This window comes from Emys orbicularis (genome assembly GCF_028017835.1).
Source record: "Emys orbicularis isolate rEmyOrb1 chromosome 12 unlocalized genomic scaffold, rEmyOrb1.hap1 SUPER_12_unloc_2, whole genome shotgun sequence".
Classification (NCBI taxonomy): Eukaryota; Metazoa; Chordata; order Testudines; family Emydidae; genus Emys; species Emys orbicularis.
In genome coordinates this window covers 53,706-78,377 of record NW_027045137.1, presented here as the reverse complement: position 1 = coordinate 78,377, position 24,672 = coordinate 53,706, and the positions used below count along the sequence as shown (strand labels likewise).

Sequence of the window (24,672 nt, the reverse complement as noted above, 5' to 3'; positions counted from 1 at the left end):
GAGGTGAAGGGGTATCTTTAGGGAGCTTTCCCCAGAGCTGAGGGGCAGTAATGGAGGCTAGGCACACGGGTGTCCGTTCCCTCTGGGAGCCACGCTGACCTGAGCTGAGAGACATGGGGAGTTGGGGGTCTTTGCAAACCCCAGGCCTGACTGTTAAACGCTCCCCCAGCAGCACCAGTTACTGTAGGCTGTCCATCACCAGTGTCTGTACCTCTGTGTTGTCAGCGTGGGGCCCAGATGTTCAGAGCTTCCTAAGGGAACTGGGTGTCCAGTGAATGGGGAACTCAGTGCCTGAAGCCCCCAGGAAGCTTAGAAAAACTCAGCCCTGCCAAGCCAACAAGAGAATAAATCTCCCATCAGTGGTGCAGCCTAGGAGGTTACAGCAGGGGGTGCTGGGAGCCAGGACTCCTGGGTTCTTTCTCCAGCTCTGGGAGGTGAGTGGAGTCTAATGGGTTAGGGTTGGAGCCAGGACTCTTGGGTTCTCTCCTGACTCTGGGAGGGAAGTGGGGTCTAGCAGGTTAGAGTGTGGAGGCTGGGAGCCAGGACTCCTGGGTTCTATCCCAGCTCTGGGAGGGGAGTGGGGTCTAGTGGTTAGAGCAGGGGGGCTGGGCGCCAGGACTCCTGGGTTCTCTCCCCAGCTCTGGGAGGGGAAGGACCACACTATGGTGCCCCACCCCATAAGCAGAGATGCAGCGAGTGTGGGTTACAGACATGCACATGTTTAATAAGACGAGCCACAGAGAGGGAGTACACGATAAAAGCCGATACAGGCTGAGGAGTGGGGGCTGGGCACCTGGCCAGGAACACACAAACAGGGTGGGGGGCCCCCAGTTGGGTCTCACAAGCCCCAGGGAAGCGGGGGCCTCACCAGGGCCCGGGAAACAAGAGATGCAGCTGAAGCGAGAAGGCACTGATGGGGGGAGACTCCAGACCAGGCTCTGCCCCCCCCCCCCCAAACTTACAAGAAGGAATGTTCGGGGGTGTGAAACCATGGGCAGGGTCTTTAACCACCCCCCAGGTGTGCGTCAGGGGACACCTGTTCCCCTCCATGGGGTCGGGACAGGAGTCATGAGCCCCCTCCCACCTCCACGGCTCAGCCAGGGAGCCACCTTCCCCACCCAGGACTGGGGCGGGCTGGTCTCAGCCCCAGGGGAGCAGAGGGTGACCCCCCCACTCCAGGGGCACTGGCATCAACGCGGGGCTCAACAGCAGCCCGAGCTGTCTCCTGAGCCCTGGGGGCTGTGGCGAGAGCCGGCGCCAGGAGCTGCCCCCGATGGCTGCTGGGGCCCGATCTTGATGCCATTCGCCTAGAAGAGAGAGGGGAGGTTACTCAGATGTGGACAGGGGAGGGCGCTGCCTCCGTGGGCCCTGCAACAAGACACTGGGTCTAGGAATGGGATCCCATCACCCATAGAAGATCTCACAGAGCTCCTGGTCCCTAGGGGAAGGGACCCAGGCATCCGAGATAGCAGCATGGGGCACTCACTCCCGCAGCATATGCCTGGGAGAGGAAGTGGGAACCCAGACGTCCAGGATGGCAGTGCCGGGGCACCCCCCAGGCAGAAGGCAGACAAGAAGTGGGGGGGTCTGGCTCACCTCGTTGTTGACGTCAAAGAGCCCCTGCTGGATCTTCCTGTAGATTTCCTTGGCTGTGTCAATGAAGGCCTGAAAACCCAACACATGTGGGGCTGAAAGCGGGCTGGCCTGGGGGCATCTGTCCCCCGCACCCAGGATGTGGCTCCCAGGTGCACCCCCTAGCCCTGCTGTAAGGAGAGGGGGCTCCTGGGTGTAATGGGGTGTGGAAGGGGGCACTGTGGGAGGTGACCCCAGGTCCCTTCTAGTCCCCTCTGCCACTGACAGCTGTCTTGGCTGAGCGGAGGGTGTGGGAAGGGGAATGGGGTGGGCAGAACAGGGAGGAATGGGGTGGGAGAGCGGGTGGGGGGATGGAGTGGGAGAGTGGGAGGGAAGGGGCAGTCCCAGGCCGTGATCCCAGCCCCCCTTTCCCCTTGGTCACCTCCTCGACGTTGGTGGACGTCTTGGCCGAGGTCTCCATGAAGACCAGCCCGTGTTCCCGCGCGAAGGCCTCTCCCTCTGCTTTCTGCACATCCCGCCGGGACTCCAGGTCACTGCGGGGACACCAGGGGTGGGGGGTGAGCATGGATGGGCAGGGGTCCTGCCCCAGTGAGTCCTAGGGCCCCCAAAGGCCATGCTGGGAGCCCTGCCCTCGGCTGTGGAGCCTGTCTTGGCAGAGATGAGCATGCTTCACCCTGGATCCCTGCACCGCCCAGAGAATCCCCTCATGGAAAGCCGGCTTCCCATCCAACCCTGCAGATATCAGCCCCACCCCACCGGGGTTCCTACATCCCCCGGAGATGAGAAACCCCCTGGCCACTCCCGCAGCTCCTTGACAGCAGATCTCTGCAGGGACCTGCCCTGGACCCCAATCAGTTACCTCTTGTTGCCGATAAGCATGATGACCATGTTGGAGCTGGAATGTTGCCGAGCGTCCTCCAGCCACGAGGTCAGGTGGTTAAAGGTCTCCCGCCTGCGGGGCAGAGAAGGGGTTGAGAGGTGCTGCGGGGACAGACGGCCCCCAGGCTCTGAGCGCATGAGGGAGGGGAGTGTGGGTGAGGGAGCCAGGCCCTACCTGGTGATGTCATAGACCAGCAGCGCTCCAGCTGCACCACGGTAGTAGGAGCGGGTAATAGAACGGAAAGACTCCTGCCCAGCCTGGATGGGAGAAAAAGGGGGTGAATGCAGCTGCTCACCTGGTTCCACTTCCCTGCTGGGTCCCCCGGCTCCCCCAGCCCACACCTGGCTTCCCCCAGTCACCCTATTCCCCTGCATCACACCCACCTCCTCCCCTGCGCCACAGCTCCAGTACAACCCCCAGCACCCTCCGTGCAACCACACCCCACAGCTCCATGTCCCACCACCCCTCAGCTCCATGTCCCACCATCCCTCAGCTCCCAGACCCATTACTCCCACTGCTCCTAGCTACCTACCCCCACACCTCCACAGCTACGTCTCCCAGCCCCACAGCTCCCCACAGCTGTGAATCCAATCTCCCCTGCCAGTGTCTGCCCCATCTCACCGTGTCCCAGATCTGCAGCTTGATCTGTTTGCTGTCAATGTTGATCATCCGAGCCCCAAACTCCACACCTGGCAGAAAGACACAACATCAGAAACCATTAAAAGGGGGACCCAATGGGACAGGCCCAGTACAGTACACAGCTCCGCCGGTGCCCCTCACTCCCGACCCGCAGCCCCCTGCCAGCCCAGCCCAGCCCAGCCCCCCCCAGCTCCGCCGGTGCCCCTCACTCCCGCCCCGCAGCCCCCTGCCAGCCCAGCCCAGCCCCCCCCCAGCTCCGCCGGTGCCCCTCACTCCCGCCCCGCAGCCCCCCTGCCAGCCCAGCCCCCCCCAGCTCCGCCGGTGCCCCTCACTCCCGCCCCCAGCCCCCTGCCAGCCCAGCCCGCCCCCCAGCTCCGCCGGTGCCCCTCACTCCCGACCCGCAGCCCCCTGCCAGCCCAGCCCAGGCCAGCCCCCCCCCAGTTCCGCCGGTGCCCCTCACTCCCGCCCTCAGCCCCCTGCCAGCCCAGCCCAGCCCCCCCCAGCTCCGCCGGTGCCCCTCACTCCCGCCCCGCAGCCCCCTGCCAGCCCAGCCCCCCCCCCCCAGCTCCGCCGGTTCCCCTCACTCCTGCCCCGCAGCCCCTGCCAGCCCAGCCCAGCCCCCCCAGCTCCGCCGGTGCCCCTCACTCCCGCCCCGCAGCCCCCTGCCAGCCCAGCCCAGCCCCCCCACCCCCGCCGGTGCCCCTCACTCCCGCCCCCAGCCCACTGCCAGCCCAGCCTCCCCCCAGCTCCGCCGGTGCCCCTCACTCCCGATCCGCAGCCCCTGCCAGCCCAGCCCAGCCCCCCCCCAGCTCCGCCGGTGCCCCTCACTCCCGACCCGCAGCCCCCTGCCAGCCCAGCCCAGCCCCCCCCAGCTCCGCCGGTGCCCCTCACTCCCGCCCCCAGCCCCCTGCCAGCCCAGCCCAGCCCCCCCCAGCTCCACCGGTGCCCCTCACTCCCGCCCCGCAGCCCCCCTGCCAGCCCAGCCCCCCCCAGCTCCGCCGGTGCCCCTCACTCCCGCCCCCAGCCCCCTGCCAGCCCAGCCCGCCCCCCAGCTCCGCCGGTGCCCCTCACTCCCGACCCGCAGCCCCCTGCCAGCCCAGCCCAGCCCCGCCGGTGCCCCTCACTCCCGCCCCGCAGGCCCCTGCCAGCCCAGCCCAGCCCCCCCAGCTCCGCCGGTGCCCCTCACTCCCGCCCCGCAGCCCCCTGCCAGCCCAGCCCAGCCCCCCCACCCCCGCCGGTGCCCCTCACTCCCGCCCCCAGCCCACTGCCAGCCCAGCCTCCCCCCAGCTCCGCCGGTGCCCCTCACTCCCGATCCGCAGCCCCTGCCAGCCCAGCCCAGCCCAGCCCCCCCCAGCTCCGCCGGTGCCCCTCACTCCCGACCCGCAGCCCCCTGCCAGCCCAGCCCAGCCCCCCCCAGCTCCGCCGGTGCCCCTCACTCCCGACCCGCAGCCCCCCTGCCAGCCCAGCCCCCCCCCAGCTCCGCCGGTGCCCCTCACTCCCGCCCCCAGCCCCTGCCAGCCCAGCCTCCCCCCAGCTCCGCCGGTGCCCCTCACTCCTGCCCCCAGCCCCCCTGCCAGCCCAGCCCCCCCCAGCTCCGCCGGTGCCCCTCACTCCTGCCCCCAGCCCCCCTGCCAGCCCAGCCTCCCCCAGCTCCGCCGGTACCCCTCACTCCCGCCCGCAGCCCCCTGCCAGCCCAGCCCCCCCCCAGCTCCGCCGGTGCCCCTCACTCCCGACCCGCAGCCCCCTGCCAGCCCAGCCCCCCCCCAGCTCCGCCGGTGCCCCTCACTCCCGCCCCCAGCCCCCTGCCAGCCCAGCCTGCCCCCCAGCTCCGCCGGTGCCCCTCACTCCCGACCCGCAGCCCCCTGCCAGCCCAGCCGGTGCCCCTCACTCCCGCCCCGCAGCCCCCCTGCCAGCCCAGCCCCCCCCAGCTCCGCCGGTGCCCCTCACTCCCGCCCCCAGCCCCCTGCCAGCCCAGCCCGCCCCCCAGCTCCGCCGGTGCCCCTCACTCCCGACCCGCAGCCCCCTGCCAGCCCAGCCCAGCCCCGCCGGTGCCCCTCACTCCCGCCCCGCAGGCCCCTGCCAGCCCAGCCCAGCCCCCCCAGCTCCGCCGGTGCCCCTCACTCCCACCCCGCAGCCCCCTGCCAGCCCAGCCCAGCCCCCCCACCCCCGCCGGTGCCCCTCACTCCCGCCCCCAGCCCACTGCCAGCCCAGCCTCCCCCCAGCTCCGCCGGTGCCCCTCACTCCCGATCCGCAGCCCCTGCCAGCCCAGCCCAGCCCCCCCCAGCTCCGCCGGTGCCCCTCACTCCCGACCCGCAGCCCCCTGCCAGCCCAGCCCAGCCCCCCCCAGCTCCGCCGGTGCCCCTCACTCCCGACCCGCAGCCCCCCTGCCAGCCCAGCCCCCCCCCAGCTCCGCCGGTGCCCCTCACTCCCGCCCCCAGCCCCTGCCAGCCCAGCCTCCCCCCAGCTCCGCCGGTGCCCCTCACTCCTGCCCCCAGCCCCCCTGCCAGCCCAGCCCCCCCCCGCTCCGCCGGTGCCCCTCACTCCTGCCCCCAGCCCCCCTGCCAGCCCAGCCTCCCCCAGCTCCGCCGGTGCCCCTCACTCCCGACCCGCAGCCCCCCTGCCAGCCCAGCCCCCCCCAGCTCCGCCGGTACCCCTCACTCCCGCCCGCAGCCCCCTGCCAGCCCAGCCCCCCCCAGCTCCGCCGGTGCCCCTCACTCCCGCCCCCAGCCCCCCCCCGCTCCTCTGGTGCCCCTCACTTCCGCCCGCAGCCCCCTGCCAGCCCAGCCCCCCCCCAGCTCCGCCGGTGCCCCTCACTCCCGCCCCCAGCCCCCTGCCAGCCCAGCCCGCCCCCCAGCTCCGCCGGTGCCCCTCACTCCCGACCCGCAGCCCCCTGCCAGCCCAGCCGGTGCCCCTCACTCCCGCCCCCAGCCCCCTGCCAGCCCAGCCCAGCCCCCCCCCAGCTCCGCCGGTGCCCCTCACTCCCGCCCCCAGCCCCCTGCCAGCCCAGCCCAGCCCCCCCCAGCTCCGCCGGTGCCCCTCACTCCCGCCCCCAGCCCCCCTGCCAGCCCAGCCCCCCCACCCCCGCCGGTGCCCCTCACTCCCGCCCCCAGCCCGCTGCCAGCCCAGCCTCCCCCCAGCTCCGCCGGTGCCCCTCACTCCCGCCCCCCAGCCCCCTGCCAGCCCAGCCCAGCCCCCCCCAGCTCCGCCGGTGCCCCTCACTCCCGACCCGCAGCCCCCCTGCCAGCCCAGCCCAGCCCCCCCACCCCCGCCGGTGCCCCTCACTCCCGCCCCCAGCCCGCTGCCAGCCCAGCCCGCCCCCCAGCTCCGCCGGTGCCCCTCACTCCCGCCCCCCAGCCCCCTGCCAGCCCAGCCCAGCCCCCCCCCAGCTCCGCCGGTGCCCCTCACTCCCGACCCGCAGCCCCCCTGCCAGCCCAGCCCAGCCCCCCAGCTCCGCCGGTGCCCCTCACTCCCGCCCCCAGCCCGCTGCCAGCCCAGCCCCCCCACCCCCGCCGGTGCCCCTCACTCCCGCCCCCAGCCCGCTGCCAGCCCAGCCCCCCCCCAGCTCCGCCGGGGCCCCTCACTCCCGACCCGCAGCCCCCTGCCAGCCCAGCCCCCCCCCCCAGCTCCGCCGGTGCCCCTCACTCCCGACCCGCAGCCCCCTGCCAGCCCAGCCCAGTCCCGCCGGTGCCCCTCACTCCCGACCCGCAGCCCCCCGGCTGTCACCGATGGTCAGGTCGTGGACGGGCTGGAAGCGCTTGTCGGTGAACTGCAGCAGGAGACAGGATTTCCCGACACCTGGGGGCACAAAACGAGACTCTCAGGCCCGGGGGGTGAGGGGGGGCTGGGGCGGGGAGTGACCCCCCCCCGCCCGGACGGGCCCAGCGCCCCTCCCCCACAGTACCGGTGTCCCCGATGATGATGTATTTGAAGAGATAGGCATAAGACATGATGCCCCAACCAGGTCCGCCAAGAGCCTCTCTATCCCCGTCCAGGCTCCGACTCTACTGCTCTACATCGGGTGCCGCTCTATCCCCACCCTGAACCGTCCCCGTCTCCACTGCACTACTTCCGGCGAGTGGCGCCGCTCTATCCCCAGCACGGAGCCTACTCTATGCTCTACTTCCGGTACGCTCTAGCCTCCTGCCGGTGCCGACTTTATTATCCACTTCCGGAGCCGTTCTAGCCTTAGCATAGGGCCATCTCTACTTCTCTACTTCCGGCGCCGCAATATCACTCACCCAGTACCATTTCTACTTCCGGCGCCATTCTATCTCTGGGAGAGCTAAACTCGGTTGCTCTCTAGCCGGGAGCCGCTCTGGGCGTCCGGGCGTCCCGTTGTGCCCCACTCCCAGCTCTACAGGGCGGGGGCTTGGGGTTTGTACCGGAAGTGACGCCAAACAGCGGCGGCGGGGGGAGAACAGTGCTGCTGGGGGAGCACTGGAGGGCGGCGATTTCCGGTTCCGGGAGAGGGCTCGGGGGTCGCTTACAGACTCGTAGGCTGTGGCGGCTGCTGGGACAATGGAGGTGAGGGGGGTGGCTGCAGGGGGCTGGGGAGCGGCGTGGTTGTGGGGGACCTGGGGAGTGGTTGCAGGAGGTGGTTTTGGGGGGGCTGGTTGCAGGGGGCTGGGGAGCGGGGTGGTTGTGGGGGACCTGGGGAGTGGTTGCAGGAGGTGGTTGTGTGGGGGCTGGGGAGTGGTTGGGGGGCTAGTTGCAGGGGGCTGGGAAGGTGGGGGGGTGGCTGGGGAGCGGGGTGGTTGTGGGGTGGCTGGAGGGGTGGTTGTGGGGGGGCTGGTTGCAGAGGGCTGGGGAGCGGGGTGGTTGTGGGGGACCTGGGGAGTGGTTGCAGGAGGTGGTTTTGGGGGGGCTGGTTGCAGGGGGCTGGGGAGCGCGGTGGTTGTGGGGGACCTGGGGAGTGGTTGCAGGAGGTGGTTGTGTGGGGGCTGGGGAGTGGTTGGGGGGCTGGTTGCAGGGGGCTGGGGAGCGGGGTGGTTGTGGGGGACCTGGGGAGTGGTTGCAAGAGGTGGTTTTGGGGGGGCTGGTTGCAGGGGGCTGGGAGGGTGGGGGGGGCTGGGGAGCGCGGTGGTTGTGGGGGACCTGGGGAGTGGTTGCAGGAGGTGGTTGTGTGGGGGCTGGGGAGTGGTTGGGGGGCTAGTTGCAGGGGGCTGGGAAGGTGGGGGGGTGGCTGGGGAGCGGGGTGGTTGTGGGGTGGCTGGAGGGGTGGTTCTGTGGGGTGGCTGGAGGGGTGGTTGTGGGGGGGCTGGTTGCAGAGGGCTGGGGAGCGGGGTGGTTGTGGGGGACCTGGGGAGTGGTTGCAAGAGGTGGTTTTGGGGGGGCTGGTTGCAGGGGGCTGGGGAGGTGGGGGGGGCTGGGGAGCAGGGTGGTTGTGGGGGACCTGGGGAGTGGTTGCAGGAGGTGGTTGTGGGGGGGCTGGGGAGTGGTTGGGGGGCTGGTTGCAGGGGGGCTGGGGAGGTGGGGGGCGGCTGGGGAGCGGGGTGGTTGTGGGGGGCTGGGGGTGGTTGGGATGTGCTGAAGTCACAGGCTCAGACCTGTTCTGCACATAAAGGTTTTGCCAATGTCCATGTGTGACACACACGTGCCCCCTCCCCCCAGAATAATGGATCTGGGACCCCCTGGGCTCGGTGATGCTGCCACAGAAGCGCATTTGCTGGTGCAGCTCGTTTGGCTCTGGGACCTGGTCTGAGCTGTGTCCTGTTTAAATGCTATTTCTCTTGGGCTGGCATCAGGCGCATCTCTGCTAGGGCAGCATTGGCAGCAGAGCCGCGCTGGTGTCCAGCTCTGCCAGCGAACCCGTGGTAGTGTAGACGAAGCCTTACGCCAAAGTAATGAAGGGACTGGATTGTGACCAACACCTGCCTCTTGCTGGCGTGAAACTGGTTCAGGCAGTTTGACTCACACCTGTAAACTAAGCATCCACTCGCCCACCTGAGCATCCGCTCGCAAACTCTCATCAGTTTGATTGAACCTGTGTAAAATCCCATCCTCAAAGAGATCCCCGTGGCTCTGCCTGTGGGTCAGGCTGAAATCCCAGATCCCTAGGCCACCTTAGAGGGACAAAAAGGCTGTGAGCCAGGTCTTGTCTACCTTTAAACATGGCCATGCCAGCAGCGTTAAGGCAGAAAACACCCCACCCAGTGTAGAGACAGCTCTGCTGGTATAAAAGGGTTTGTGCCGGGGAAGCGAAAGAAGCTCTCCTAGCATATCTTTTATACCACTTTTACTGTGGCTCCCGTGGGTTTTTTTCTGGCATAAATGTCACACCCGTCACAGTCATAGCTCTGCCACTAAACCTTCTAGACCAGGGCTTTGCTTGAGCCCAGCTTACGTGGGTTAAACTGCAGGCTGTGGGCTTGTCTGCACATGGACTTGTTCAGGAATAGCTCTGCTATGAAAGTGGATTCAGCGACACAGGAACAAGCTAAAGTACTTCTATTGGCTTTCTGTCTCCAGAGTATCTGAGTGCCTGACAATCTTGAATGTATTTCTTCTCCCAGCGCTCCTGAGACGCAGCGCAGTGCTAGTATGCCCTCTGTACGGGTGGGGAACTAAGGCAGAGAGGCTAAGTCCTCTGCATGGGACACTCAGGAAAATTAATGTGAATTCATTTGAAGTGAATTAGTTAAACCACATTTAACCTAACTCACTTTGAAGTTAATTATGGCCACTTGAATGCTGAATAAGACTATCCACACAGGGGTTGTGTGCAGTTTAGCAAATCCACTTTAAATTCACACTTGTAGTTAAATTGGATTAACTTTTCTGAGTGTCCCATGTAGACAAGCCCTTAGTGACTTGCCTCAGCTTCCACAGGGAGTCTCTGACAAAGCAGGGAGTTAATACATGTGGAGAGCTGTTGTTGTAGTTTAAATTCTCCCTGCCTTAATCTGGATTAATTTTCAAACCTAGACAAATGCTAAAACCTTTGAAGGCACTATTTAGAGAATTCCTCCCAGTTCCCGCTGGCCAGAGCTCAACCAATGCCCGTCTTCCTAAAGCACCTTCCAGGAAGGTCTCCGGGCTGTCTCTGAAGCCCTCATGAGACGGAGATTCCACCACTTCCCTCAGGAGTTTGTCCTAGTGGTTAATTCCCCTCATTGTTAAAAAAACAAAAAACAAAAAACACAACAACAATGGTGCCTGATTTCCAACCAGAATGTGGCTGGCCCAGCTTCCAGTCCCGGGTTCTGGTGTGGGCAGGTGAGGCCGGCGTGGTTGCCTGTGTCTCACTGGAAAGCCCCATTAACACCACCAGGGCTCCTTTGTTTCCCCCTCACTGCTGCCTGGACTGGGTGCCAGTCACCCCATGTACAGGGCTGAATGCCTGTGGGCTGGGGTTTGCACAGAAACCAAGGACACAGGCTGGTCTGCTCCCCCCCCCCCTCACCAGCCCACATCTCTTCTCTCCCCCATAGTTCCCTGGAGGAAACGACAATTACCTGGCCATCACGGGGACGGCCCATCCCTTCCTGTCGGGGGCGGAGGTGAGATGGCATTGCGGCTGGGGGTGGAAAATGGGAGATGGATTTGGGGTGGGAGCGGAGCTGAGCAGAGCAGGGTCTGTGGGAGGAGGCCCATGGATGGAGGCTGGAGCTGGCCCGTGGGGTGACCAGGGCTCACCTGGGAATGAGCGACTAGCAGAGGCAGAGAGAGGAAACCAAGAGGGTAATTGTGAGAGGGAGTTGTGAGGGAAAACGTTGCTGCCCCAGTGGGGACTTCCTGGTGTGAAGCAGGAGGGCTGGAGCCCTCGGTCTTGGAGCCATGTGGCCGACTCTGAAGGAAGAGTGGGACCCCCTGGGGGTCTGGTTCACTGAAGGGGTTCCTCCGAGGGACGGTTTAAAAGATGGGGCATGGCACAGAACCTTTGGATCACTATGGGGCACCAGGGAGATGGGGGCTGGGCCCTGGCCAGGGGTGGGGTAGTGAGGGGCTGCAGGGAGATGGGGGCTGAGCTCTGGCAGGGGGAGGGGTGGTGATGGGGCTGGGCCCTGGCCAGGGGTGGGGGAAGGGGGGCACCAGGGTGATGGAGCTGGCCAGGGGAGGGGTAGTGGGGGGCACCAGGGAGATGGGGGCTGGCCCCTGGCCAGGGGAGGGGGCAGGGGGGCACCAGGGAGATGGGGGCTGGGCCCTGGCCGGGGAAGGAGGCAGGGGGGCACCAGGGTCATGGGGCTGGGCCCTGGCCATGGGAGGGGGCAGGGGGACACCAGGGAGATGGGGCTGGGCCTTGGCCGGGGGAAGGGGGCACCAGGGCACCGAGTTCAAGTCTCCGACCTCTCTGCAGACGTTCCACACCCCCAGCCTGGGGGATGAGGAGTTTGAGATCCCGCCCATCTCCCTGGACGCCGACCCCTCGCTGGCTGTCTCAGACGTGGTGGGGCACTTCGATGACCTGGGGGACCCCAGCAGTGCGCCCGACGCCGGCTTCTCCACCCAGTATGGCGTGCAGGCCCTCGACATGCCCGTGGGCATGAACCATGGCCTCATGGAGCAGGGCGGCGGGCTCCTGGCGGGGGGGCTGGCCATGGTGAGGGGCTGGGGCCAGGGCTGGGCAGGGGAGGGCGGGTTGCCTCGCAAGGCACTGCCCTGTAGTGCCTGGCTGTGGGGTGGGTGGAGCCTGGGCCCCCTAGTGGCTGGCTGAGGATGTACGTGCCGGGAGGGCCAGGGCTGCTGCCCTCTAGCAGCAGGCTGGGGTATTGCAGGAGGCTGGTGCTGCAGGGGGGAGGGGGGGAGCCTCCTCTGGGGATGGACAGTGCCCCCCAGCGCCAGCCCCCCAGCTTTGTGTCTGCCTCTCCAGGACCTGGATCACTCCATTGGCACCCAGTACAGCACCAACCCGCCCGTCACGATAGACGTGCCCATGAGCCCTGGGGCACTGATGGGGCACGGCCAGCTGACCACCATCGACCAGTCCGAGCTGAGCTCCCAGCTGGGCCTGAGCCTGGGGGGCAGCTCCATCCTGCCGCCCGCTGCCCAGTCGCCCGAGGAGCGGCTCTCCACCACGCCCTCCCCCACCAGCTCCCTGCAGGAGGACGAGCCTGAGGAGTTCAGACGGGTGAGATGCTGCTGCCCCCCCCCCCCCCGCGGGCAGCGCCAGGGCCCCTCGCTCCCGCCCCCCCCCCGATGGGCAGCGCCAGGGCCCCTCGCTCCCGCCCCCCCCCCCCGCGGGCAGCGCCAGGGCCCCTCGCTCCCGCCCCCCCCATGGGCAGCGCCAGGGCCCCTCGCTCCCGCTCACCCCCCATGGGCAGCGCCAAGGCCCCTCGCTCCCCCCCCCCCGGGCAGCGCCAGGGCCCCTCGCCTCCGCTCCTCCCCCCCGGGCAGCGCCAGGGCCCCTCGCCTCCGCTCCTCCCCCCGGGCAGCGCCAGGGCCCCTCGCCTCCGCTCCTCCCCCCGGGCAGCGCCAGGGCCCCTCGCCTCCGCTCCTCCCCCCGGGCAGCGCCAGGGCCCCTCGCCCCCGCCCCCCCCCCAGGGCAGCGCCAGGGCCCCTCGCCCCCGCCCCCCCCCCATGGGCAGCGCCAGGGCCCCTCGCCCCCGCCCCCCCCCCATGGGCAGCGCCAGGGCCCCTCGCCCCCGCCCCCCCCCCATGGGCAGCGCCAGGGCCCCTCGCTCCCGCTCCCGCCCCCCCCCCATGGGCAGCGCCAGGGCCCCTCGCTCCCGCTCCCGCCCCCCCCCATGGGCAGCGCCAGGGCCCCTCGCTCCCGCTCCCGCCCCCCCCCCCATGGGCAGCGCCAGGGCCTCCCGCTCCCGCCCCCCCCCCATGGGCAGCGCCAGGGCCCCTTGCTCCCGCTCCCGCCCCCCCCCATGGGCAGCGCCAGGGCCCCTCGCTCCTCCCACCCCCCAGGCAGCGCCAGGGCTCCCGCTCCCGCTCTGCCCCCCGGGCAGTGCCAGGGCCCCCTGCTTCCCCCCCGCGGGCAGCGCCAGGACCCCTCGCTCTGCATTCCCCCCCCCCCCCCCGGGGTCTTGGCTCTCCTGTGCATGCTGCTGAAGGTGAGGTCTGTCTCCAGCAGCAGGTGCCGGCCCAGAAGGCTGCGCCAGTGGTGCTGGACGTGGGGCGGAAGCAGAAGCCCGCCAAGAAGCAGAAGAAGAAGAAGGACCCAAACGAGCCGCAGAAGCCGGTCTCGGCCTATGCCCTGTTCTTCCGTGACACGCAGGCCGCCATCAAGGGCCAGAACCCCAACGCCACCTTCGGGGAGGTCTCCAAGATCGTGGCCTCTATGTGGGACAGCTTGGGCGAGGAGCAGAAACAGGTGGGTAGGGCAGTGGGGCCTGGGGGGAAGAGCACAGGCAGGTGAGGGCTGGGGAGGGGCAGGGCTGGCTGTGGGTGTTGCTGCTCACCCCCTGTCCTTCCTCGCCAGGTTTACAAGCGGAAGACGGAGGCGGCGAAGAAGGAGTATCTGAAGGCGCTGGCGGCCTATCGGGCTATCCAGGTGCGTCAGGCACAGGGTAACTGCGCTCGGTGCTGTATGCATGGTCCCAGGCTGAGGGCAGCAAACGGCCGCTCTGTGCCCTGAAGTTCTGAAGATGGGCTGGGCTCAGCAGGGACCAGCTCAGCGGAGAGAGGGGGGCTGGATGAGGAGCAGGGTGGAATGAAGCAGAGATGGAGGAGGAGGGAGAGGGTCAGAGAAAATAGCTGAGGGAGTCCAGCAAAACTGTAGTTCTCGGAATGTCCCTGCTTCAGTTGCTTCTCCCCCGCCTGGCAGGAGGCTCTGGCTCGTCTGTTCTCCCCTAGGGCTCCTCTCTGGGTTGCCGCAGGGAGGAGGGGGCTGCCCTGCATTGTTCAGGGTCCCCAGGGGGGCCTTAGTTGGTTCCCCCCCCCTTCCCTGCTTTCTCTGCTCTTGGGCTAATCTTCCTTCTCCCTCTCTGCAGACGGTAGCCGAGACGGCGGAGCTGGACCTGAACCCAGTGCCGCCCCCAGCAGCTCCCCAGCCAGCACCAGCTCCGGCCCCCGCGGCCCCCTCGCCAGCCCCCACGCCCCCTGCCCCCTCGCCGGTTCTGGAGTCCCCACCAGCCACCCCCCAGCCAGCGCCCGCCCCCGGGAACCTCTGCTCGCCGCCGCCAGCCCAGCCCAGCTTCACCAAGATCATCATCCCCAAGCAGATGCTGCCCTTGTCCTCGCAGGGCGGTGTGGTCACTGTCATCCCCGTCACCTCCGTCACCTCCAGGGGGCTGCAGCTGGGCACAGGCGCCACCCAGATAGTCACCCGCTCTGTGCTGCAGGCTGCGGCCGCTGCCGCCGCCGCTGCCTCCTCCATGCAGCTGCCCCGGCTCCAGCCCCCGCCCCTGCAGCAGATGCCCCCGCCCCAGCCCCCTGCCCAGCAGGTTGCCATCCTGCAGCCGCCGCCGCCCCTGCAGGCCATGCAGCAGCCCGCCCTGCAGCAGAAGGTGCGGCTCCACCTGCAGCAACAGCCCCCGCCCCTCCAGATCAAGATCCTGCCTCCACCTGCCCTGCAGATCCAGCCTGTCACCCTGCAGCCCGAGGAGGCCAGTCCCGAGCGGCCCAGCCCGGAGCCCCAGGGCTCCCCGGAGCCCGTGGAGATGATCACGGCCGACGTGGTGCCCGAGGTGAGGAGGAGGGAACGGGGGCCCCGTGGCCCTGCTCCTGGGAGGGCTGGACGGAGACACGGTGCCTCCTGTGTCCTTGTAATTCTGCCCTGCCCTGCGGTCGATGGGGGGCTGGTGGGGCCAAGAGCCAGCACATTCAAAGGCCATGGGGTAGGATGGACTGGAGGAGTGTATATGACCTGGGGGTTCTCTGTGTGGGTCGTGGGGGGATAGGCTGGGTGCAGGGGGGGATGTGGAGGAGTGGCGTGGGGGGGACAGGCTGGGTGTAGGGGAGTGATGGAGGGGTGGCGTGGGGACAGGATGGGTGCAGGGGGGTGTTGGGTTATGGAGGGGTGACAGGCTGGGTGCAGGGGGTTGTGGAGGGTTGGCATGGGGGGATAGGTGTGGAGGGGCGGCATGGGGGGACAGGCTGGGTGCAGGGGGTCGTGGGGGGACAGGCTGGGGGATAGGCTGGGTGCAGGGCTGTGTGGAGGAGGATGGGGGGGACAGGCTGGGTGTAGGGGGGGGATGTGGAGGAGTGGCGTGGGGGGGATAGGCAGGGTGTAGGGGGTGATGGGCTGGGCACAGGGGTTGCTGTGTGGGGAGGGGCTGGGTGTGGGGGTGTAGATGGGGTGTTGTGTGGGGAGAGGCTGGGTGCAGGGTTGAGGGGAGGGATGGGCTGGGTGCAGGGGGTGATGAGCTGGGCGCGGGGTGTGTGGACGGGGTGCTGTGTGGGGACAGGCTGGGCCCAGGGTGTGCTGTGGGGGGACAGGCTGGGTGCAGGGTTGAGGGGAGGGATGAGCTGGGGTGTGGATGGGGTGCTGTGGGGGGATGGGCTGGGTGTGGGGGTGGCGTGAGGGGAAGGGCTGGTTGCGGGGGCGTGGATGGGTGCTGTGGGTGGATGGACTGGCTGCAGGGGGTGCTGTGTGGGGACGGGCTGGGCACGGGGGCGTGGACGGGTGCTGTAAGGGGGAGAGGTCGGGTGCATGAGGTCATAGTGGGTTGAGGCGGGAGTGGCCTGGCGGGGGGTGGGCTGGGTGAAGGGGGTGGTGGAGAGGTTGTGTGGGGGGATATGCCGGGTGCGGGGGGTGGTGGAGGAGAGCTGTGTGGGGACGGGTTGGGTGCAGGGGGTGATGGGCTGGGTGCGGGGTGTGTGGCAATGGGCTAGGTGCGGAGGCGTGGATGGGTGCTGTGGGCAGATGGACTGGGTGCCGGGGGTGGTGGAGAGGTGCTGTGGGGGGATGGGCTGGGTGCGTGGGCTGTAAGGGGGAGAGGTCGTAGTGGGCTGAGGTGGGAGTGGCCCGGCGGGAGGTGGGCTGGGTGTGGATGGGCTGGGTGCAGGGGGTGACGGGCTGGGCGCAGGGGCGTGGACGGGTGCTGTAAGGGGGAGAGGTCGGGTGCGTGAGGTCATAGTGGGTTGAGGCGGGAGTGGCCCGGCGGGTGGTGGAGGGGTTGTGTGGGGACAGGCTGGGCGCAGGGGTGTGGATGGGCTGGGTGCAGGGGGTGATGGGTTGGGCGCGGGGGCGTGTACGGGTGCTGTAAGGGGGAGAGGTTGGGTGCGTGAAGTCGTAGCGGGGTGAGGTGGGAGTGGCCTGGGGGGGGTGGGCTGGGCACAGGGGCGTGGACGGGTGCTGTGAGGGGGAGAGGTCGGGGGTGGGAGTGGCCCGGTGGGGGGGCGCGCCGACGGGTGCTGGAAGGGGGAGAGGTCGGGGGCGTGAGGTTGTAGCGGGCTGAGGTGGGAGTGGCTGGGCGCAGGGGGTGCTGTGTGGGGATGGGCTGGGCGCAGGGGGGTGGATGGGTCCTGGAAGGGGGAGAGGTCGGGGGCGTGAGGTCGTAGCGGATTGAGGCGGGAGTGGCCCGGCGGGGGGTGGGCTGGGTGGAGGGATGGGCGCAGGGGCGTGGACGGGTGCTGTGTGGGGTTGGGCTGGGCGCAGGGGCATGGATGGGCTGGGTGCAGGGGCGTGGATGGGTGCTGTGTGGGGATGGGCTGGGTGCAGGGGGTGATGGGTTGGGTGCGGGGGCGTGGACGGGTGCTGTAAGGGGGAGAGGCCGGGTGCGTGAGGTCGTAGCGGGCTGAGGTGGGAGTGGCTGGGCGCAGGGGGTGCTGTGTGGGGACAGGCTGGGTGCAGGGGCGTGGATGGTTGCTGGAAGAGGGAGAGGTCGGGGGCATGAGGTCGTAGTGGGGTGAGGTGGGAGTGGCCCAGCGGGGGGTGGGCTGGGTGCACGGGGTGGTGGAGGGGTTGTGTGGGGACGGGCTGGGCGCAGGGGCGTGGACGGTTGCTGTGTGTGGACGGGCTGGGTGTGGGGGTGTAGATGGGGTGTTGTGTGGGGGGAGGCTGGGTGCAGGGTTGAGGGGAGGGATGGGCTGGGCGCAGGGTGTGTGGACGGGGTGCTGGGTGGGGACAGGCTGGGCCCAGGGCGTGCTGTGGGGGGACAGGCTGGGTGCAGGGTTGAGGGGAGGGATGGGCTGGGCGCAGGGGTGTGGACGGGGTGCTGTGTGGGGGTGGCGTGGGGGGATGGGCTGGGTGCGGGGGCGTGGATGGGTGCTGTAAGGGGGAGAGGTCAGGTGCATGAGGTCATAGCGGGTTGAGGTGGGAGTGGCCTGGCGGGGCGGTGGAGAGGTTGTGTGGGGGGATATGCCGGGTGCAGGGGGTGGTGGAGGGGAGCTGAGTGGGGACAGGCTGGGTGCAGGGGGTGCTGTGGGGGAATGGGCTGGGTGCAGGGGGTGATGGGCTGGGTGTGGGGGCATGGATGGGTGCTGTGTGAGGACAGGCTGGGCGCAGGGTTTGCTGTGTGGGGACGGGTTGGGTGCAGGGGGTGATGGGCTGGGTGCGGAGGCGTGGATGGGTGCTGTGGGCGGATGGACTGGGTGCCGGGGGTGATGGAGAGGTGCTGTGGGGGGATGGGCTGGGTGCGTGGGCTGTAAGGGGGAGAGGTCGGGTGCGTGAGGTTGTAGTGGGCTGAGTTGGGAGTGGCCCGGCGGGTGGTGGAGGGGTTGTGTGGGGACAGGCTGGGCGCAGGGCTGTGGATGGGTGCTGTAAGGGGGAGAGGTTGGGGGCATGAGGTCGTAGCGGGATGAGGCGGGAGTCTCAGCAGGGGGTAGGCTGGGTGCAGGGGGTGGTGGAGGGGTTGTGTGGGGACGGGCTGGGTGCAGGGGCATGGATGGGCTGGGTGCAGGGGGTGACGGGCTGGGTGCGGGGGTGTGGATGGGTGCTGTGTGGGGATGGGCTGGGCGCGGGGGTGTGGACAGGTGCTGTAAGGGGGAGAGGTCGGGGGTGGGAGTGGCCCGGTGGGGGGGGCGCGCTGACGGGTGCTGGAAGGGGGAGAGGTCGGGGGCGTGAGGTCGTAGTGGGGTGAGGTGGGAGTGGCCCAGCAGGGGGTGGGCTGGGTGCAGGGAGTGGTGGAGGGGTTGTGTGGGGACGGGCTGGGCCCAGGGGCGTGGATGGGTGCTGTGGGGTCGGACTGGGTGCAGGGGTGCTGGAAGGGGGAGAGGTCGGGGGGCGTGAGGTCATAGCGGGCTGAGGTGGGAGTGGCTGGGCGCAGGGGGTGCTGTGTGGGGACGGGCTGGGCGCGGGGGTGTGGACGGGTGCTGTGTGGGGACGGGCTTGGTGCGGGGGCGTGGACGGGTGCTGTGTGGGGACGGGCTGGGTGCTGTAAGGGGGAGAGGTTGGGGGCGGCCCGGCGGGGGGGTGTGGTGGAGGGGCGCTGTGTGGGAACGGGCTGGGCGCAGGGGCGTGGATGGTTGCTGTAAGGGGGAGAGGTCGGGGTGGGAGTGGCCCGGTGGGGGGTGGCCTGGGTGCGGGGGGTAGGGGAGGGGTGCTGTGTGGGGATGGGCTGGGTGCGTGGACAGGTGAGAGGTTGGGGGGCGGGAGTGGCGCGGCGGGTGTGATTCGGGGAGATGCCCCAAGGCCTCGCCCTGCAGCCAGTGACCCCCCCCCCCCCCAGGTGGAGTCCCCGACGCAGATGGACGTGGAGCTGGTGTCGGAGTCGCCCGTGGGGCTGTCGCCCCGGCCCCGCTGTGTGCGCTCCGGCTGCGACAACCTGCCCGTCAGCAGCAGCGACTGGGACAACGAGTACTGCAGCAGCGAGTGCGTCGTCAAACACTGCAGGTGAGGGGGGGGCTGTGCCTCCCCAACCCCCCTCCCTCCCTCCCTCCCTCCCTCTGACGCTCGCTCTGTCTCCCTTCGCAGGGACGTGTTCCTAGCCTGGCTGGCTTCCCGCAACTCCAGCAGCAGCGTGGTCTTTGTGAAGTGAGCGGCGCCCGTTCTGAGTGCGGGCAGTGCCCGGCGCAGACACGGCTGGGGACCAAGGGGGACCATGCCCCCTGGGGTGGAGGGAGGTGGTGCAGGCACAGACTTTGCTCTTCTGACAGGCCAGGCCTCTGGAGCTGATTAAAGTGGGAGGGGCTGGAGCTTTGTGAGCTGCTTATTGGGGCCGGGGGGACGTGGCCCCCAGCATCGCCCCCGCTGCCTGGCCTGAGAGTCCCCTTCAGCTGGGAGTTGGGAGCTGCCTGTGCCCAGCGCCAGCAGCTGCCGTCAGCCCCCCCCCCCCCCCCTTTTCCAGGGAGCGAGGCCCAGCACTTGTTTTCTCGTTTTATTATGAAATAATGCCGCCCCCTACATGTTCTTGGGTTTGGAGATGATCCCGTCTGGGTAGCGCTGCTTGAACTGGGCCACCACGTCCGGGTCCAGCAGGTGGATGCCGTCCAGCTGGTTGCCCAGTGTGATCCTGGCAGAGAGAGGAGGGCAGGGTTAGCAGGCGGGGGGTCCCGGTGTCCTGGGAGGAGCGGGGGGCGGGGGGCACTCACCAGTTGGGCTGCACGTTATGCGGGCGGCCGAAGAGCTCTATCTTGCGGGTGCCAGGAGAGAGGCGCTCGATCATGCCGTAGATCTCATCCGGCTTGTGGCTGGTGGAGCGGACCTGCAAGAGGGGGTGGCCATGGGGGAGCTGTGGGGAGCGGGGAAGGAGCCCTGGCCGCTCCCAGCAGGGGGGCCGGAGCGCAGGGAAGGGCTGAACTCACCTCGGCTACGATGACATCGCAGTCCAGGCCCCGGTTGAAGCCCTGGGGGTTCCCCTTGACCCCCACCTGTACAGAAGAGAGAGAGAGCGGCTGAGCCAGGAGCTGGGGGGACCCCCCATATTACCTGGTCCCAGGCAGTGCTCCCCCATACCAGGCAGTGCTCCCCCATACCAGGCAGTGCTCCTTGCCATGGTTCAGCCAGTGCCCCGTCCGCCCCGTGCGGATGATTCGCTGGAGCTGGTTGGTTTTCACCCAGATGATCTCATCCACCCGCTCGTACCTGGGGGAGACGGGGAGGGGGTTAGCGGCTAGGCCAGAGGGGGCAGGGAGGGGGGAGGGGGACCGACCAGACACTCACCCCCAGAGGTTTAGGCACTCGCGTCCCAGCTCCATGGCCCTGCGGGGAGAGCAGGCGGGGGTGAGATGCTGAACTGGCCTAGACACCGTCAACCTAGCCTAGCCCCCCCCATAGCCACCCAGTGACCTGCAGCCCGGCCCACCCCAGGCCCCCTGGCAGGCTCACCCGCCTCCTCACCTGCTGGCTGGTGACCCAGAGCCTCTGCTGCGTGCCCCCCCGATACCCGGCAGTGACCCACAGGCTCAGCCCCCCCCGCTGCGTACCGGCCGGTGACCCAGAGGAAGAGGAACCCTTCGTCCTGCAGCACAGGGATGTTGAGGCGTCGCATCTCGTCGTCGGTCAGGGTGCCATAGGGCAGCTCCATGTGGATGTCCCAGGGCGGGTCGGCCATGACCACCGCGAACTTGCCCAGGATGCTGACGTCCAGGTAGCGGATGTCGCAGCAGATCCACTGTGGTGAGGGGGGGGTCAGAGAGAAACCAAAACTACCCACTCCTGTCCACAATGAGAATGGCCTTTAGCCACTGATGGGGCAGCAGGAAGCCTCCGCCCCCCACTGGGACCCCCAGAACTCCCTCATCCCACAGCTCACCAGCCACTATGCCCCTCTCCAGAGACCTGACAGCCCCACCCCCGTATTGCTGCCCAGAACCCCCCCATCGCCCCCACCCCAAACCCTTCCCCAGAGACCTGACAGCCCCACCCACGTAACACTGCTGCCAGCCCTGTGTCCCATACCACTTCCTGCCTAACCCCCCACCGGTACCTGTGGGGGGAAGAGGCGGTCGATGCTGGGGTCCCCACCCACCGCCTGGGGCAGTGCCAGCTCCTGGCCAGCGTTGTGGTCACGCCCCCCGGGGGCGTCCAGGTCAGCACAGGCATCAATCTCGTAGTGGACATATTTGCAGGTGTCCATGTGGAAGCAGGTGTTGAGGAAGGAGCAGTCGCCCAAAGACTCGTCTGTGTGCTTGTTAATGATGCGCCTGGGGGGGACAGCGGTAAACGACAGACATGGAACCCAGGTGTCTGACTTGCCGTTCCCCCCCACTAGACCACTCCCTTCCCAGAGCTGGTGAGAGAACCCAGGAGTCCTGGCTCCCAGCCCACCCTGCTCTAACCCACCATACCCCACTCCCCTCCCAGAGCTGGTGAGAGAACCCAGGTGTCCTGATTCCCAGTCCCGGGGCAGGCTCTCACCTGAAGTGCAGTTTGCGGCAGGGCCGCTCAGCGTCTGTGGCTTTCATACACTCCTCCTTGGTGCCATAGTCGCAGAACTCCTGTACCTGGGCACGGCCCCGCGAGCGAAACTTCTCCACGATTGATTGCTCCTTGGCCGTGGTTGTGTTCAGTAGCTCCAGGATCTCCTGGCTCACCTGGGGTGTGGGGAGAGCTGTGAGAAGGACCCAGGAATCTGGGGTTCCCTTCTGCCCATTCCCCTCCCACAATCCAGGAGTCCAGCCTCCCCCCCACCCGCTCCTCCCTGTGGGAATAACTGGGGTCTAGCAGACCTTCCTCAAGGGGTGGAAAGTGGGTAAGGGTTCATATATGATCACAATAGCCTGTACCAATGAATGTTACTAAATGTTAAAGAGGTGAGAAAAGAAGACAGACTGTATTGGTCCAAAGAAAAAGGTCTCAGGATCCCACCCAAGGCCAGGGTTGAGATCATGTCTGCTCCAACCTACTAGACCCACTCCCCTCCCAGAGCCAGGGACAGAACCCAGGAGTCCTGTCTCCCAGCCCCTGATCCTAACCCACTAGACTCCACTCCCTTCCCAGAACCACCGCTGGGGCCTGTGTTGAGGCTAGGATCCAGGTGTCCAGCTAGTACCTTCTTGCTCTGCTGCTCCTTGGTGGACTGCTGGCTCAGCAAGCTCTCGATCTCCAGGTCCAGGTCCGACGCCTGCTTCCGAGACTTCTTGGCCGGCTCCTTGGCCAGCTCCAAGGTGGTCAAGGCAGAGGGGGTGGCACCGGCTGGGGAAGGAACAGCACCCCCAGCATCCTGCTCTGCCCAGCGCTTCTGGCCCCCAGCGCTGCCTGGCTCAGCGGGGCCCTTCCGCTCAGCCACGGCGCCCATCATCGCAGAGAGCTTGGAGTGGTCAGCATAGGTGACCAGGGTGGGCTGCTCCTCGTCATCCTGCAGCAGCCCCCGGCGCACCTCAATCAGCTCCTGAGCCGCAAACTTCTGCAGCAGGCTCTCCACGCTGCGCTGGGTGACGGGGGCCTCCGGCTGTGGGACAGACAGGATCACAGGGTGGGGCAAGTGTGAAGAGAGATGGGGTCACCCCAGTGCCTGGCAGGGGGAGAGATGGTCAAACTGGAGGGAGGGTGGGGGACGTGTCAGAGGATCAGCCAACCCAGGGAACGAAGGAACTGCAAATAGTAGACAGAGCAGGCGTTGCTGGGGGAAGGCGGATGTGTTTTCACATGGACAGGCGGTGAAGGGGAATGGGGCTGGGCACCAGCAGCAAGGGGGAGGGACCGGGCTCTCACCGTGGAGATGGCCAGGCAGATAGAGAGGGCATCGGTGGGCAGTGCAAGCCCTAGGTCCGAGAGGTGATGCAGCAGCTTCTTCTCCAGCTCAGGGTCAGTGGCCAGCTCTCTAGCTGCGCTGCTGGGTGTGGGGACTGCGGGCACTGGGCTGTCGCTGCGGAAAGGTGACGCCAGCTCTGGATTCCTGAGGTCTGGGGAGAGAGATGGGATGAGGCTGGTGACGTCTGAGTACTGAGAGGTGACATCCCCTCCCAACCTCCCCAGCACCCGCCCACTACACCAACCCCTCCCCATCCCAACTTCTCCCCCCAGCTCCAGCCAATCAGTCCTGTCCCCTTCCCCACTGCCTCTCACCCCTGTGCCAGTGGGTCCAGATGGGGGTCTCTGCTGCAGCTGCTGTCGACCCCCTAGTGCCCCGACCCCATAGCTTCTCCTGCCACCCTGGCCCCCAATGCCTCCTGATTCCTGACCCCCTGTATCCCCAGCACCTTGATGCCCTAGTGCCCTTTGGGGAGCACCTGAGCCCTGTGCCCAAAATGCCCTTTAACTTCTGACCCCAACACAAGGGTCCTGCTTCTGTCACTGCTGCAGCCACCCTCTGGCCCTGCCTCATGGTTCCTAATCCCCCCCCTGCCCCAGTGCCCCCCAGTACTCCTGCGTCTGCCCATCTGATCCAGCCATGGCCTTGCTGACCTTTGACCCCCACAGTGCCCCTGGATCTCACAACCAAGGGATGTAGCCTGCACACCCCCCCCCCCACTACCTAAGCCCCCACTACCCTGGCCAAACCCCAATCCCCACCGACCCCTATGTCCATTGTGCCCTTTCACCTCCCCTAGTTACCCCAACCCCTTGGTATCCTCTAGGCCCCAGTCCCCCACTCATGCCACTTGCCCTTTGACCCTGCGACACCCCCTGACCCCTACTCCCCCAGGGAATCCTGCTGGTGTCACCACTGCCCCCTCGTGCTCTTTGGCCCCTGACCCTCTTCCCTTTGACCCTTTGTTTGCCCCCTGATCTCCTTGCATCACCAATGCCCTATGATTGGTCCCTGACCCCGTGCCCCTCCGACCCCTGAACTCCATGGTCCCTCTCTGCCCTTTGACCCCCGCGCCCTTTGACTCCCACTGCCCCCAACCCCTCACCCAGCGGATCCTGTTTCCGCCGCCGTTGGAGCCGCTCCCGCAGCGAGTCCAGCTGCTTCTTGTGGGCCTGGATCGAGCTCCACGTGTCCGACATGGTCCGGCCCGGCCCGGCCCGGGACGCGGTCTCCGGCCCGCCGCCCTTCCCTGTTCAGGCAGCCCTGGGCACCGGGACGGACCGATGCTGCTCACCCGGGCCGCGCGAACACGAGTAACCGGAAGTGCCTCGGGGGGATGGAGATAAGGAGCGAGCATTTCCTGTTTCTACCCACACCGCGAATCCGCCGCCGCCATCATGTATACTGGCAAGCGACGACCATTTTGGTTATGGATGTGTGTGCAGAGCGGCCATCTTGGTTAGGGGTAATTTTTAAAGCCGCCATCTTGGTTATCTTTGTTTTAAAAAAAACAGCCATCTTATTTACTGGCAAACGACGGCCATCTTGGTTTTAAAGCCTCCACGGCGGCCATTTTTGACTGGGGCATAGTAGGCGTCCATCTTGATTAGTGACGAATGCTGATGTCTTGGCGGCCATCTTGTTTACTGGCACAGAGGCGCCTAGCCGCCATCTTTGTTACTGGCATAAAAGGTTTTTGGCCCTTGTTGGTCATTGGTGTCTGCTGTACTTCGACTCCACACCAGCCTCGTTGATGTTTGGCAGAGTCTGACTCACCCCCCTCACAGGGCAGTGGTTGCAGCCATGTTGGTGTCTGGCCCCCATCCGAGGTGGCAGCCCCCCTGTTGGTCTCTCGCATCAAGGTGATGAGTAGAGGACGTGGCAATCTCACTGCGAAGTTTGGGCGGCCATGTTGGTTACTGGCACCAGAGCATTCCTTGCCCAAGCCACAAGCCCTGTTGTCAATGCAGTGGACTGTGGAGGCAGCCATCTTGGTCATTGGCACCTGGGTGCAAAGCCGGGCCCGCTGGTGACTGGTGACAGCTGCTTTTCGCAGACACCAGGGAGGCCGTTCTGGCACGAAGGAGCTTGGTAGTG

At 67.5% G+C, this 24,672-nt stretch overlaps 3 protein-coding genes across 3 annotated transcripts; 1 reads left to right on the top strand and 2 right to left on the bottom strand.

Moving 5' to 3' along the window:
- Window positions 1-699: 699 nt before the first annotated feature.
- RAB2B (RAB2B, member RAS oncogene family) lies at window positions 700-7,176 on the bottom strand. The gene is made up of 8 exons (XM_065422918.1): window positions 7,014-7,176; window positions 6,836-6,907; window positions 3,095-3,162; window positions 2,648-2,730; window positions 2,453-2,545; window positions 2,015-2,126; window positions 1,597-1,665; window positions 700-1,307 (listed from the first exon to the last, which is right to left on the bottom strand). Exons 1-8 carry the CDS (start codon window positions 7,057-7,059, stop codon window positions 1,203-1,205), a joined length of 648 nt encoding a protein of 215 aa, XP_065278990.1. The 5' UTR covers window positions 7,060-7,176; the 3' UTR covers window positions 700-1,202.
- A 401-nt stretch (window positions 7,177-7,577) lies between these two features.
- Window positions 7,578-19,067, top strand: TOX4 (TOX high mobility group box family member 4). Its single transcript, XM_065422914.1, has 9 exons — window positions 7,578-7,636; window positions 10,543-10,611; window positions 11,409-11,651; window positions 11,922-12,179; window positions 13,131-13,370; window positions 13,479-13,566; window positions 13,997-14,685; window positions 18,610-18,773; window positions 18,855-19,067. The coding sequence occupies exons 1-9, from the start codon at window positions 7,631-7,633 to the stop codon at window positions 18,916-18,918; spliced, it is 1,821 nt and encodes a 606-aa protein (XP_065278986.1). The 5' UTR covers window positions 7,578-7,630; the 3' UTR covers window positions 18,919-19,067.
- Window positions 19,068-19,255: 188 nt separating this feature from the next.
- Window positions 19,256-23,774, bottom strand: METTL3 (methyltransferase 3, N6-adenosine-methyltransferase complex catalytic subunit). The gene is made up of 11 exons (XM_065422915.1): window positions 23,681-23,774; window positions 22,536-22,726; window positions 21,874-22,272; window positions 21,240-21,415; window positions 20,809-21,025; window positions 20,306-20,493; window positions 20,043-20,081; window positions 19,856-19,964; window positions 19,685-19,750; window positions 19,472-19,584; window positions 19,256-19,392 (listed from the first exon to the last, which is right to left on the bottom strand). Exons 1-11 carry the CDS (start codon window positions 23,772-23,774, stop codon window positions 19,281-19,283), a joined length of 1,704 nt encoding a protein of 567 aa, XP_065278987.1. The 3' UTR covers window positions 19,256-19,280.
- Between the last annotated feature and the right edge of the window lie 898 nt (window positions 23,775-24,672).

Excerpts from the sequence above, each read along its gene's own strand:
- RAB2B (XM_065422918.1), bottom strand. The coding sequence starts at position 7,059 with ATGTCTTATGCCTATCTCTTCAAATACATCATCATCGGGGACACCG. Across the intron at positions 3,163-6,835 it reads CGTCCACGACCTGACCATCG|GTGTGGAGTTTGGGGCTCGG; the intron begins GTGACAGCCGGG and ends TCTTTCTGCCAG. Across the intron at positions 1,666-2,014 it reads CGTCCACCAACGTCGAGGAG|GCCTTCATTGACACAGCCAA; the intron begins GTGACCAAGGGG and ends TTGGGTTTTCAG.
- TOX4 (XM_065422914.1), top strand. Across the intron at positions 11,652-11,921 it reads TGGCGGGGGGGCTGGCCATG|GACCTGGATCACTCCATTGG; the intron begins GTGAGGGGCTGG and ends CTGCCTCTCCAG. Across the intron at positions 12,180-13,130 it reads AGCCTGAGGAGTTCAGACGG|CAGGTGCCGGCCCAGAAGGC; the intron begins GTGAGATGCTGC and ends TGTCTCCAGCAG.
- METTL3 (XM_065422915.1), bottom strand. The coding sequence starts at position 23,774 with ATGTCGGACACGTGGAGCTCGATCCAGGCCCACAAGAAGCAGCTGGAC. Across the intron at positions 22,273-22,535 it reads TCTGCCTGGCCATCTCCACG|CCGGAGGCCCCCGTCACCCA; the intron begins GTGAGAGCCCGG and ends TCTGTCCCACAG. Across the intron at positions 19,965-20,042 it reads GAGTGCCTAAACCTCTGGGG|GTACGAGCGGGTGGATGAGA; the intron begins GTGAGTGTCTGG and ends CGTCTCCCCCAG.